Source organism: Dipodomys ordii, unplaced genomic scaffold (assembly GCF_000151885.1).
Source record: "Dipodomys ordii isolate 6190 unplaced genomic scaffold, Dord_2.0 Scaffold138, whole genome shotgun sequence".
Taxonomy (NCBI): Eukaryota; Metazoa; Chordata; class Mammalia; order Rodentia; family Heteromyidae; genus Dipodomys; species Dipodomys ordii.
Window position 1 is genome coordinate 2,118,227 of NW_012267354.1, and position 13,866 is coordinate 2,132,092.

The window sequence follows — 13,866 nt, forward strand, 5'->3', positions numbered from 1 at the left end:
ACCTATATGAATGCAATCTGACACTCTTCTCCATTAACTGATTAGTAAATTAATTCAGAATTTTGCCATGTGGCTTCACTCTTCATCTTTCTATTTGAACATTAACCATTTAACAGAAAATTGTTGGTTTCATGGATCATATCTCACCACTAAAAGAATGATTTAAATTAAAATCTTCATTATTGTTATACAGAATCCAAAAGTAAGCTTCAAAATACTTTTAAAATCAGGTAACTGGTTTTAACTTGTAATGGGATTTCAAGGGAAATTCAGTAATCTATTATAATATATAATATATTTTGTACATATATATGTACATATTATATACATATATACACATATATTATATATATACATAGTATATATATAATATACATATAACTAGTATATATTATATATACTAGTAAGCTCTTGCATCTCATCTTTTGTGTGTAAACTAAGGATTGAACTCTAGGCCTGAGTGTTGTCTCTTAGTTTGTTGGCCCAAGTCTAGCACTCTACCACTTGAGCCACAGCTACACTTTGGGCTTTTTGCTGATTAATTGGAGATTAGAGTCCCACAGACTTTCCTGCCAGGGCTAGTTTTAAACCACAATCATCAGATCTCAGCCCCCTATAATACTGTATTATAGGCATGTTATAATATGAGGTACTTGACTGCACCTCATCTTCTATACATGGCCGATGCACAATTATATTTTATAATATTACCATAACTCCATCCTTTTTCTACAGGTGAAACTAATTAAAGAGAATGACAGTGATCAATGAAAGTCACCCACAACAGTTCATTCTACTAGGATTTGCTGACCAGCCTTGGCTGGAGCTTCCTCTATTCATTGTTCTTCTGATCACATACCCCATGGCCATGATGGGAAACATCGCCATCATCCTGGTGACCAGGTTAGACCCCCGGCTCCACAGTCCCATGTATTTCTTCCTCACCAACCTCTCCTTTTTGGACATGTGTTACACCACCAGCATCGTCCCTCAGATGCTGTTCAACCTGGGGAGCTCTGAGAAGACCATCAGCTACATGGGGTGTGCGGTTCAGCTTTATATTTTTCATTTCATGGGGGCCACAGAATGTCTACTCCTGGCTCTTATGTCCTTTGATCGCTACGTGGCCATCTGCAGACCTCTGCACTACACCCTCATCATGAACCAGCGCCTCTGCATCCTGTTAGTGTGCATCGTGTGGCTGTGTGGCATTACCTATGCTGTGTCAGAGGCCACAGTTACACTACAACTGCCATTGTGCGGCGTCAATCAACTGGATCACTTGTTGTGTGAGATTCCAGTTCTGATCAAGACTGCCTGTGGTGAAAAGGAAGCCAATGAGCTCGCACTCTCTGTCATATGCATTTTTATATTAGCTATTCCTCTGTGCTTAGTTCTGGCTTCCTACACATGTATTGGACATGCTATATTGAAAATAAAATCTTCTGAAGGAAGGAAAAAGGCCTTTGGGACATGCTCTTCCCATCTCATTGTAGTTTTCTTATTTTATGGCCCAGGAATTACTATGTACCTGCAGCCCCCCTCCTCCATCACAAGGGACCAGCCCAAGTTCATGGCTCTCTTCTATGGAGTGGTGACTCCTACTCTCAACCCCTTCATCTATACCCTGAGGAATAAGGATGTCAAGGGAGCATTAGTCAACCTGGTGAGGAGCATCTTCAGTTCTAAATAATGCTTGATATCTATCAAGTTATTTATTTTAGTAGTAACATAGGCTTCCTAGTAACTAGTGATTGTCTTATCATTTAAACTGGTATTATATGTTCTTCTTGTACAATCTTATGTTTCTTCTTATAATTTTTCTTCTTATATAAGGCAAAGATTATACTCAAATAGTCTACACTCATATTAGTAATCAAATTTTACTAATTTTTTAATTCTAATTGAAATAGTAATAGTAAATGTGTTAAGTAAAAGATAAATTATATTAACTCAATATTTCAAGCTAATCATTGTAATATAGCATGACAGCAAATAGCATCAATGGATTCGTTATCAGTGTCACCTTAGACATATTATGCATCATTTATCCATGTCTAGGTGGGGAGCATGGCTTTATTGCATTCAGGGTGAAACACTCTGGGTTGTAGAAAAATCATGAGTTTATCAAACTCAGTTTATGTCGATACTATTGCTCTTTCAAAGGGTAATTTTAAATCTTCTTTAACTATACATGAAAAGTAATGTATTTTAAACTAGAGAATTTATGTTTAAATATTGAAATGAACAGCAGAGAGAAAGAGAGTGTAGATATGTCTTAATTATCCTTCTAGATATTATGAGCTTTCTGGATAAATGAAAGAAGTAATAATGATAATTAAGCAAAACCTGGAAGCATTTTTGTACATGGACTGGATTAAAACGTCTTTTCAAACTTCAATAATCATCATGGGAAAGAAAAAATGTGCATTTGTGAAATACATAATATGGTTATATAAAAAATGACAATCTTCACTGATACAAAATGTGAATACAAATGATACTTAAAATATGTATCATTAATGATGTAATGTCTATATCTTTATTGTGGAACTAACACCATTAACAAAACATTATACTAAAATTAGCAGCAGTGTGTGAAAACAACACATTTGGGGTTTTTAATATAAAACTAATATTGCATTCTGTGTTATTACATAAGACAAACGAATACTCTTAAGGAAAACAATGGTCATTCGAAATTTTTAGTGTGTGATCATTGAAAACTGAAAATATGGAAACAAGAGGTTCTCCTTGAACCCTGTATGTAGTTCATTCTTTTTTCTCTATTGTTTTTTATTCTTTCTTCATTTCTCTTAGTTTTTGTACCTTGTGTTTTGCATAATAGACAATGCAATATGTGGTAGGGAAAGGGAATCAGAGAAACAGCAAGACAACAGATGAACAACAGCAACCTTGATACACACTTGACACTATGTTGGATAGAAACATTACAACTTGGGCAGGGGATGGAGGAGTAGGGAAGGGTCAGTGGGAGATATAGAGGGATGGGGTAACAATGATTACAAACAAATGTACTTATTGCCTTACTTATGCAACTGTAACCCCCCTGCTCACCACCTTTACAATAAAATAAAAAATATAGAAATAAAAATAAAAATGAATTAACAGCAACCTGATCTACTCACTCAATGGTTTGTTCTTGAAAGCAATGGGTATGTTTATATTTAGCTTGGAAAAATTCTAAGTAACTTAACAGTGGAATGATTTCTGGTTGTTGCTGATTGTCATAAAATGTTTATAATTTTAACAAACATATACATGCCTGCATCCGTACATATGTACATACATATATACATAACAAAAATTCTCTCCTAAAATACACGCACAGAGGTTGAGGGGAAATCATGAGTTTGAGGATCTAGCTTCAAACCAAAACCACAAATCTGTCTCAAATCAAAACTACAGATTCCATGATGTTATATAATATCTTTATTTTTACTAGTCAAGATAGTCTTTGTCTTAATCTCACATATACATAAATGCAGTAATCTTAAACTTTGGAGGCAAAACCTGACAATAATTGTATTAATAACATGCCTATTGAAATTGGTTGTATTTTTTTACAACTCTTCTCTTAAATTGTTCTTTGCACTGGGCTAGCTAAGCGGTAGACTAGAGAAAGGAGCAAAGTTTTGACAAAACAACAAGAAAATGATGAACAGAATAGTAGTAACAAGTCTTTGCCAATCAGTAACCCCTTGAATATAAATGAATTGAATCCTCCAATCAAGAAAAGGTGAAAAGATGATAACTAAGATGCTGCAGTCATTATAGCCATAAGGACATAACATTATAAACAACTTTGTGTATAAAACTATCTTCGTAACAGCAAAAAAATGACAAACCAGTGCCTAAGGATGGAGACTCTGGAACAGCCAGTATGTCAGGCATACACTTGAAGACTTAATGTATCAGACTCCACTCCAGCAAGCAGGAGCTGTAGCTGGTTGCTAAGCAACACATCAACTTCAAACATAGGACAAATCTGACTTTGGATTGCCCTCTAGTGCTGGAATGCAGACAAGATATGATGAGCAGACAGCAAAACTGAAATATGCCATATATACCTGAGATAATGAAAGTGACTGCAGGCTCAGAGAAAATAATTTGACTAGAAAAATGCCCAGAAAACAAAGTCAAACTACAGAGATTGGAATAAACACCTAATCCTTCACTATGCAGGAAATGGCACACTGGACAAAACAGCATGCTTTTCAAGAAAACATAACCTAACCTAACCCAATAAAATACCAAAATCTGGGTCTGGGAAAGTGGCTCAGTGGTAGAGCGCTTGCCTTGCATGCCTGAGGCCCTGGGTTCGATTCCTCAGCACCACATAAGCAAAAAGAAAAAGCCGCAAGTGGCGCTGTGGCTCAAGTGGTAGAGTGCTAGCCTTGAGCTGAAAGCTGAGGGACAGCACCCAGGCCCAGAGTTCAGGCCCCACAACCAGACCCAAAAATTAAAATAATAATAATAAATAAAATAAAATAAAATACCAAAAGCTGATTAGGTAGCAACTATCATGGTGATCTCTTGAATTTAATAATACATCTGTTGTAGAGAAACTTGGTGAACTTCAAAAGAATATGGATAAGTGATTTTAAAAAGCTTAACAAACAGATGAATATACTTTTTAAAAAGTAAAACAGTCACTCATGTTAAAAAAATACATTAAGGAAAATTTTAAAGGTATATTGAGCATCAATAGCAAACCAGAACAAACAAAAGACATGATAACTACACTTAAACACACTTTTCATGAAAATACACTCCAAAGAAAAAAAGGAAAATGAAGAGTAAAAACAACTTATGATACTGTGGGATAGTGTCAAATGAGCCTTTCAACTTTAATTCAAGTTGAAAAGGGACTTCAAGTGCCAAGGAAAAATAATAAAATCTTAATAAAAAAATGACTTGTAAATATTGCTGGACAAACATGTGTGTGTAGTAGCTGGATATTTATACTTTCAGTTCTTGGAAGTTTATCATGTGGAATAAGCCTAGATGTCCAATGATGGATGAGTGGATAGAGAAATTGTATATAGAAAATAGAGCATTTCTCCTAAAATTAATGAAATTTTGTTATTTGTACAAAAATGGACAGAAGTGGAGGTCATCTTGTTGAGCAAAATAAGAGATCTATTTTATGTTTTCTCTCACATGTAGAATATAGGCCTAAAGACAAGCAAATATGCAGACAGAAAAACTTATAAAGATTCAAGGGAGACCACTGGGAGATGAAACCAGTAGGGGAAAACGTGACAAGGAAGGAAGGTTGGGCGTAAATAAGATTGAAGTATATTATATATGTGTATAGAAGTGTTATCACCAAATGCATTATTTTATTTTAGAAAGATAAATATACAGTTATGTGAAGGTCAAAGAATGCTCCAATGAATGGCTGCAACATGCAAATATTCTCAGAAGCTCATGAAGTTTTCCCCAAAATAGATCACATTTTAAGTCACAAGCAGGTCTTTAACATTGTAAGAAAATGGAAATAATCTGATAGTTTATCAGGTCACAATAGAATTAAGATAAAAATCATTAACAGAGGAACCTACTGAAAATAAATAAAGCAAGATTGAACAGTATATTAATAAATGATCACTAAGTCAACACAAACATAAAGGTAAAATGTTAAAAACCGCTGGATTACAATGGGAAAGATTTAGGAGATAAGCATATGTTGTTGGAGTAACCCATATCAATTTGGTCTAATTGGTAAATAATAACATTGATGCCTACAAAATTTCACTTAGAAGTGAAGATGCCCCTCACCAGGCTGCCTAATGCCCCCTTCACATCTTTATTCCTCAGAGTGTAGATGAAGGGGTTGAGGGTAGGAGTCACCACTCCATAGAAGAGAGCCATGAACTTGGGCTGGTCCCTGGAAATGGAGGAAGGAGGTTGAAGATACATGCTAAAGGCTGGGCCATAAAATAAAAGAACTACAATGAGATGAGAGGAACATGTCCCAAAGGCCTTTTTCCTTCCTTCAGAAGATTTCATCTTCAATATAGCACGCCCAATATATGCATAAGAAGCCAGAATCAAGCATAGAGGAACAGCTAATAAAAAAACACATACCACAGACAGTGCAAGCTCATTAGCTTCCTTTTCACCACAGGCAGTCTTGATCAGAACTGGCATCTCACACACCAAGTGATCCAGTTGATTGTGACCACACAGGGGCAGTTGGAAGGTCACTGTGACTTCTGAGAAGGAATAGGCCATTCCACCCAACCACACGAGGGACACTAAGAGGAGGCGGGTGCGCTGGTTCATGAGGAGGGTGTAGTGCAGGGGTCTGCAGATGGCCACATAACGGTCAAAAGACATCGTGGCCAAGAGCAGGCTTTCTGAGCCCCCCATTGTGCTGTAGAAATAAAGCTGAACCACACATGCAGTGTAGCTGATTATCTTTGTAGAGCTCCCCAAGCAGGACAGCATCAGAGGGACGATGCTGGTGGTGTAACACATGTCCAAAAAGGAGAGGTTGGTGAGGAAGAAATACATGGGGCTGTGGAGACGGGGGTCTAACCTGGACACCAGGATGATGGCGATGTTTCCCAGCAAGGCCATGGGGTATGTGATCAGAAGAAGAGCAAACAGAGGAAGCTCCAGCCATGGACGGTCAGCAAAGCCTAGTAGAATGAACTCTTTAGGGTGACTTTCATTCACTAGTGTCATTATCTTAGAGTAGGATGCGGACAAAGGCACAATAAGCTAAAACTCCACTATGCTTTGGACATGCAAACACAGAGATGAGGTACAAAAAATTGAGTGACAAATGATATGAAGGGTATGGAACCAGTTGACTCCTTTTCTCCTGACACCATAAATTAGAAGGAATTCCCAGCCACCAGTGAATCTCAATTTTTTATATTGTACTAGTCGACTAACAAGAAAGGAGTCCTTAAGATAATGTAGAACAAACACAAAGGGATCACACACAAAAGAGATAAGTCTGTCCTCTCATTTTCAAATTTCATCATCCATACATAAATCAGCAGAAGTTGTTAAAATGAAGTTTCTGGGTTTCTATCTCCGGGTGTCATGGGGCATTGAATCACGTGGCTCCTCTGAAATGCTGCTGCTAGACATTGCTGCAAAGGTAAAAAGAGTTAAAGTTTTGAGGTAGAATGAATAGAAAGAGCAGAAAATCTGGAATCCATTAGAAAGGCACAATCACCAACATTTTGTCATGGAAATTAAGACAATGTTGGAGTTAAATGATCTATCTTAGCTACTCAGAATTGAGAAGGATGATGAGACAGGGTCTCACTGTGTTGACCATGTTGGTATTGAATTCAGCAGCTCAAGTGATACCCTGGTCATCTGACAGTAGCCAGTACAAGAACTACAGGAATGCATTACCGCACCCAGCTTAATTTTACCACCAGTTTCCTAAATGATCAGTTGAGGAAGTTGGATCACACAGATATAATTCCCTCCACACTTAAGAATTATGTGAGCCAGGATTATGTGAGCTGGGCACCGGTGACTCATGCCCGTAATCCTACCTACTCAGGAGGCTGAGATCTGAGGATCACAGTTCAAAGCCAGCCCAGGCAGGCAAGCCTGTGAGAAACTTATCTCCAATAAATCACTAGAAAAGCAGAAGTGGTGCTGTGGCTCAAGCAGTAGAGCACTGGCCTTGAGCTGAAGAGCATAGGGACAGTGCCCAAGCCCAGAGTTCAAGCCCCATGACTGACAAAAAAAAAAAAAAAGAATTGTGTGTTTATTGGGTTTTTTTCTGACTTAAGTACCTGAATTAGACTTGGAGCCTTTGTTCTCTCAATGTTACCATTTATTTAATTAATCTGTCTTGTAGGAATTTTATCTTATTGAGTGGGTTTTGACACTGTTATCATTGTCTACTAACGATAAACAACTGAAACTCAAGTTTTGACCTACAAGCAAGTGCTATCAAGAGAAAAAGAAGCCAATTCCCATTTAAATTCCAAAGACTTGTTCAAATACAAAGGCAATTTGCATTTTCCCCACCAATATACTTTGTTTTCACATTAGAGTTACTTTGAACACAATAGTGTTCTCCCTTTGTGAAAAACAGCCTTTTGATAGATAAAAATTAGGCAATGTGGAGATTGCTTATATTGTGAGGGTTGAACTAAATTTCATGAAACCCACTATATTCTGTCATTTGACTGAGAGATTCTATCTCATCATGGTATTCATCTTTCATGATACTGTGCTTATTGAAATTTAAATGCTTTTAAGGTAGGTCTAAACAAGATGCTGAGAAGGATCAACTACTAAGACAAGTCCAGTTGTCCTGAGAGCTATTAGATATTTCCAAACTTTGAAAAGGCTTCCAGAAATGAAATACACCTCACCTTTCATATGTATAATATGTAATATCATCTACATCCATTCCAGCCTTCCCTGAGAATGCATGATTCTCACAGACCTTACCTTATCTTGACAAAGATATATTGGTAAAAAGGTCTTATAAAGAAATTCAATAGTGCTTTTCATACTTGAGAAGATGGAGAAACTGTTGCAAACGCTTGAGTATTTGAGAATTACCATCGAAGTTCCTACTCTTCTCTATTGATATGAATGCCAAAAGGACAAAATAATGAATTAGGCAATACAGAAAAACACAAACACTGTTTTGTGGAAGTGTTATGTATATACTGTGCCTGAGTCCTCTTGGGTATTGGTTTTTACATGGGCCACTCATTTATTCTCCCAGGTACTTAACAGAGAATATCCCTTGTGACACACTTCTTTATGGAAAGTATTCTTATGTTTAATTAGTTCACAAATGAGAATAGCTTGGTAGCAAGTCAACACTGTCCTCAAATGTGTTATAAAATAACTCATTCAATTGCTCAGTACACTAGACACTCAAGCAGTGGAAATTGTTTATTAGGAGTCAGAAATTTTTTCCAGGACTCTTTTTTGTACATTTTTATTGTAAAAATGCTGTACAGAGGGGTTACAGTTTCTTGAGCAAGGTAATGAGTACATTTCCTATTGAGCATTGTTGTCTCCTCCTTTGTTTTCCCCCTACCATCCCTCCCCTCCCACCTCCACAACTACCCCCCAACCCTCTGCCAAAGTAGTAAAGTTCTTTTTCAACATAGTGTTTTGTACATCTCATTGTTAAAATGGGTCAACCTGTAGCCTTATTTAAGCATTTTGCTTTTTCCCCTCCTCTCCCCGAATTAGAAAAGTGTATATACAAGACAGGGCACTGACATCAAATACAGTGAAAACAGTGGTTATACCATAGGGGAGGAACATACAAAGCAAAAATAAAAACAAAAAAACACATGGTACATTATAAATTCTCTCTCTCTCTCTCTCTCTCTCTCTCTCTCTCTCTCTCTGCTATGTACACATATTCAAGCACAGATAAATACAGGAGTAATGTAAGTCTGGCTCTGTACTCTGGATCTTATCTTCTTTAGCTCAAGACCAGTGCTCAACCACTTAAACCACAGTGTCACTTCTGGCTTTTTATTTTTTTTACTGGAGATGAGTTTCACAGATTTTCCTGCCTGAGCTGGTTTCCCCTTTTGATCCTCAGTATTCCAGTCTCCTGAATAGCTAGGATTACAAGCGTGAGCCACTGGCACTTAGCTCAATTTATTAATTTTGATACTAGGACCACATGTTGGGGAAAGGACATCTTTAATCAATGAATGGTATTGGGGAAACTGGATAGCCACACACACAAAAAAAAACTATGAAATCTGACCCCATCTCATGCCTTGTTCAAGAAGCAATTCAAAATGGATTCCAAAGCCTAATCCTAAAACTGTAAATTATAAAATTTCTTTTTTTGTTGTTTGTTTGTTTTGGCAGGTCATGGGGCCTGAACTCTGGGTCTGGGCACTGTCCCTCAGCTCTTCAGCTCAAGGCTAGTACTCTACCACTTGAGGCACAGCGCCACTTCTGGCTTTTTCTGCTTATGTGGTGCTGAGGAATCGAACCCAGGGCCTCATGCATGCAAGGCAAGCACTCTACCACTGAGCCACCTTCCCAAACCGTAAATTATAAAATTTCTGAAAGAAAACATAAAGGAAAAGTTCCAGGTTGTGGGTCTGGACAAGGAATGTAAGTCCAAAAGCACAATGACAAATGGCAATGGTATACATTAGCAAGAAAATAATTAACAAAATAAAATTATTTTAATATTTTAATAGACCGCTCAATGCACATAGACAAGATGTGAAAATTAACTTTGCCAACCTTACCACACTGATCTATAAGATATGCCCTTTCTCTAAGGATCAGTTAACAAGGATCAGGGAAAAAACTAAATGTTTTGGTTAAGTGAAGAATTTGCAGTCTGCAAGATAATGAGTCCATTAAGAACAGGATGGGAAGTCCCACAGTTTAGTTAACTAAGTTGTGTGTTCAGTGGAGCTACTGGCATAAAAAGGAAATTGTTTGAAGCAAATTTAAAGTCATTTCTCTGGCAGAGCATTTCAATCCCTCTTATTCTCTTTGGCCATTTGCTCCTACTCACTATCCTACTACTGATCACAGGATACATAGTCACAGACTCACAGTGAACATTAAATCTCAAGCTAAAACATGTTTTTAAAAGGCACTTTTGTTTCACTGGGGAAGATGACTATAGACAGTGTGAGTTAGAAGTATATCCAGAGACTACTGCTGTCCAACTTTATACTTTCTGCAAACACACACACACATATCATACCAAAACATTGTATTCATAACCATCTCACTCTAAAATCACATTCAATGACTGGATATCTTTAACATCTCCAAAACAAATGCTACCAATTCTTTATTATTATTATAAAGGTGATGAATGGGGGAAGGGTTACAGTTACATAGTAAGGTAATGAGTACATTTCTTATTGAACACTCTTACCCCCTCCCTCATTTTCTCACACTATCCCTTCCCCAATCTCCTCCCCCCTCCACATTATAAAGTTCATTTCCAACATAGTTTCTAGTGGGTGTCACTGTTGTGTTAGTGTATCCTTTGCCCTGCTGTTTCTGTGATTCTCTTTCTCTTCCACAGATCAGATAAGTTTATATATAAGACAAAGAGAACAGAAAACTAAAACAAAACATACAAATAACTGCAAACAGAACACAATAAGAACCTCTTGTTTCCAATTCTTTGAATTCATTTTGATATGCTTCATTATGTACAGTCCTATATGGACTTAGCCATTGGACTATTTGGGATCCCCTGCTAAGACTATCATAGACATTTCCTAGTTATTACAAATGAGAGAAAACATGCAACCTGCACTTCTTTGGACCTGGCTTACTTTGCTTAATATAGTTTTTTCCAGGTCTTTCCATTTCCTTAAAAATGGGCAATGTCATTGTTTCTGATGGAAACATAGAACTCTATTGTGCATATATACCACATTTTTTGATCCATTCATCTACTGAGGGGCATCTGGGTTGGTTCCATATCTTAGTTATGGTAACTAATGCTGCAATGAACATGGTTGTGCTGATAGCTTTAGTATAGCCTTCTTTGTGGTCATTGGGTAATTGTCCATACCATACCAATTTTTTTCTTAATAATTTTTTATTGAGATTAAGTGATTATATAAATTTCACAAATTTCACAGTATTGTGGGATAGTGATAATTAAGTCACAAACATTTTAACCTTCACAAGGCAAATTGTCATTATCATGGCTTATAATGTTTGTGAATTCTATAAGCTTTGACAATACAACTATTTCTTCCCCGTCGGGTGATATGTGCATTGCTTTCCTTTGCTTAGTGTGAGCTGTTCCCTCTCTCCCTCTCACTCCCTCCCTCCCATCACTGCCCTTGATTTGCTTAATTTGTTTTCATCAATAGCCAGTGCAGATGATGGGCCCCTCTGTTGTATATTTTCCCTGTTGCCCTCTGATTCTGTGTTTTCCTCCTAGCTTCCCTCAGATGTGCAGAAGGTAAAATAAAAGAGCCTTCCATAATCTCTCAAAACTGATGGAATTCCTGATTGAAGCAATTGTACACACCTAAAAGGAAAAATGCAACTAGGAAAATATAGGAAAGAATAAATCCTAGTAGATGGGTTCATAAGCAAGAATCAGAAAAAAGCAAAATATTTTCTTTAAGAAAAACACCATGAATAACATGTATTGCTATCTATCTTTAAGTAATAACTTTAAATGTTAATGAACTCAGTTCTTCAACAAAAGATAAAGTCTCACAGGTTGGATTGAAAAACAAAGCCTAACCTCTAGTTGCTTACAGGAAACACACCTCACTGACAAAGGACAAAGTCTTAAATGAAGATGATGGATAAAAAGAATTTTCCAAGGAAATACATTCCCAATCCAAGAAAGAGTAGTTAGTTATACATACAGATGAAAAAGGAAATTTCAAAATGAAATTAGTCAGAAAACACAAAGAATGCAAGTTGATATTGATCAAATAATTGATCAAAAGATAATTTACACACTAAATTTTGGGACAATCAGTTTCATTAAGCAAATATTACTGAACATAAACACCCAAATAAATCATTTCAGAATGATAATAGATCAACACATTGCCTCTCTCACAAATAGGTCATTCAAGCCAAAAATAGAGAAATCTCTAAATATCATACTGTATCATACGTAGACTTAACAGACATCTACAGATGCCTACCTAGCAGCTACAAGAGTTAATGTTGTGCAAGTATTCATACAACCTTCATCTGTCAACAGATTCATTGTCCTGTCTACCAAAGCTCCAGTGACATCTGTCATGGAAACGATGCAAGATCCTTAACACCAAAACCAAACTTACACAGAAAGAGAACATCCTGGAGGCAAGAACTACAGCAATCAGAATATGGTACTGACAACAACAACAAAAAAAACAGACTAATGGAACAAGAAGTAGCAGAAGATAACCCAAAAATAAATCTATATATTTACAGTTAATGATTATTTTGTTTGTGTTGGTCCTAGGGCTTGAACTCAGGCCTGGGTGCTACCCTTTGAGCTTGAGTCACAGTTCCACTTCTGGCTTTTGTGTATGGGGTCTGGGGGAGAGGGGGGAGAGGGAGAGAGAGAGCATGCATATGCTGACCTTGGGCCTTGAACTCTGGACTTTCACACTGTTCCTAAGCTGCTTTTGTGCTCAAGGCAAGTGTTCTATCCACTTGAGCCACAGCTCCACTTTTGGATTTTTTTGATAGTTTATTCGAGTCTCACGGACTTTTGTACCCTAGCTGGCTTTGAAATACAATCCTCAGATCTCAGCCTCCTCAGTAGCTAAGATTACAGGTATAAGGCACCAGCACTGGCAATTTGGGGGTGGTTAATTGGAAATAAAAGTCTCATGAACTTTTGTGCCAGGGCTGACTTTGAACCGTGATACTCAGATCTCAGCCTCCAGAGTCACCAATGCTCAGCAGTTAATGACTTTAGAAAAAGAAAGAGAAAAGAAAGAAAAGAGGGGAAAGGAAAATAAAATGAAAGGAAAGTGAAAAATAGGACAAAAAGAAAATAAAGGGGAAATGTGCTGAGAGCACTCAAAAGAAACTACAGTGCTACCAATACAAGGATGTTGAAAACTGAATATTGATATGCCGAAGATGGAATTCTACCATTATCTTACATCGTATATAAGAAATCAACTAAAGTATAGACAAAAGACCTAATTATAAAATTCACAATTGTAAAACTACTAATAGAAAACAGAGGAAAAGGGGCTGGGAAGGTGGCTCAGCAGTAGAGTGCTTGCCTTGCAAGCATGAGGCCCTGGGTTCGATTCCTCAGCACCACATAAACAGAAAAAGCCGGAAGTGGTGCTGTGGCTCCAGTGGTAGAGCGCTAGCCTTGAGCTGAAGAGCTGAGGGACAGCGCCC

The 13,866-nt window shown here is 37.2% G+C and overlaps 2 protein-coding genes across 2 annotated transcripts; one reads left to right on the forward strand and one right to left on the reverse strand.

Annotated features, from left to right (window-relative positions):
* Nucleotides 1-754: 754 nt before the first annotated feature.
* On the forward strand, nucleotides 755-1,693 carry LOC105997036 (olfactory receptor 2B11-like). The gene has a single exon (XM_013031311.1). The coding sequence runs from the start codon at nucleotides 755-757 to the stop codon at nucleotides 1,691-1,693; it is 939 nt and encodes a 312-aa protein (XP_012886765.1).
* A 4,085-nt stretch (nucleotides 1,694-5,778) lies between these two features.
* LOC105997051 (olfactory receptor 2B11-like) lies at nucleotides 5,779-6,717 on the reverse strand. The gene has a single exon (XM_013031326.1). It carries the CDS (start codon nucleotides 6,715-6,717, stop codon nucleotides 5,779-5,781), a length of 939 nt encoding a protein of 312 aa, XP_012886780.1.
* Between the last annotated feature and the right edge of the window lie 7,149 nt (nucleotides 6,718-13,866).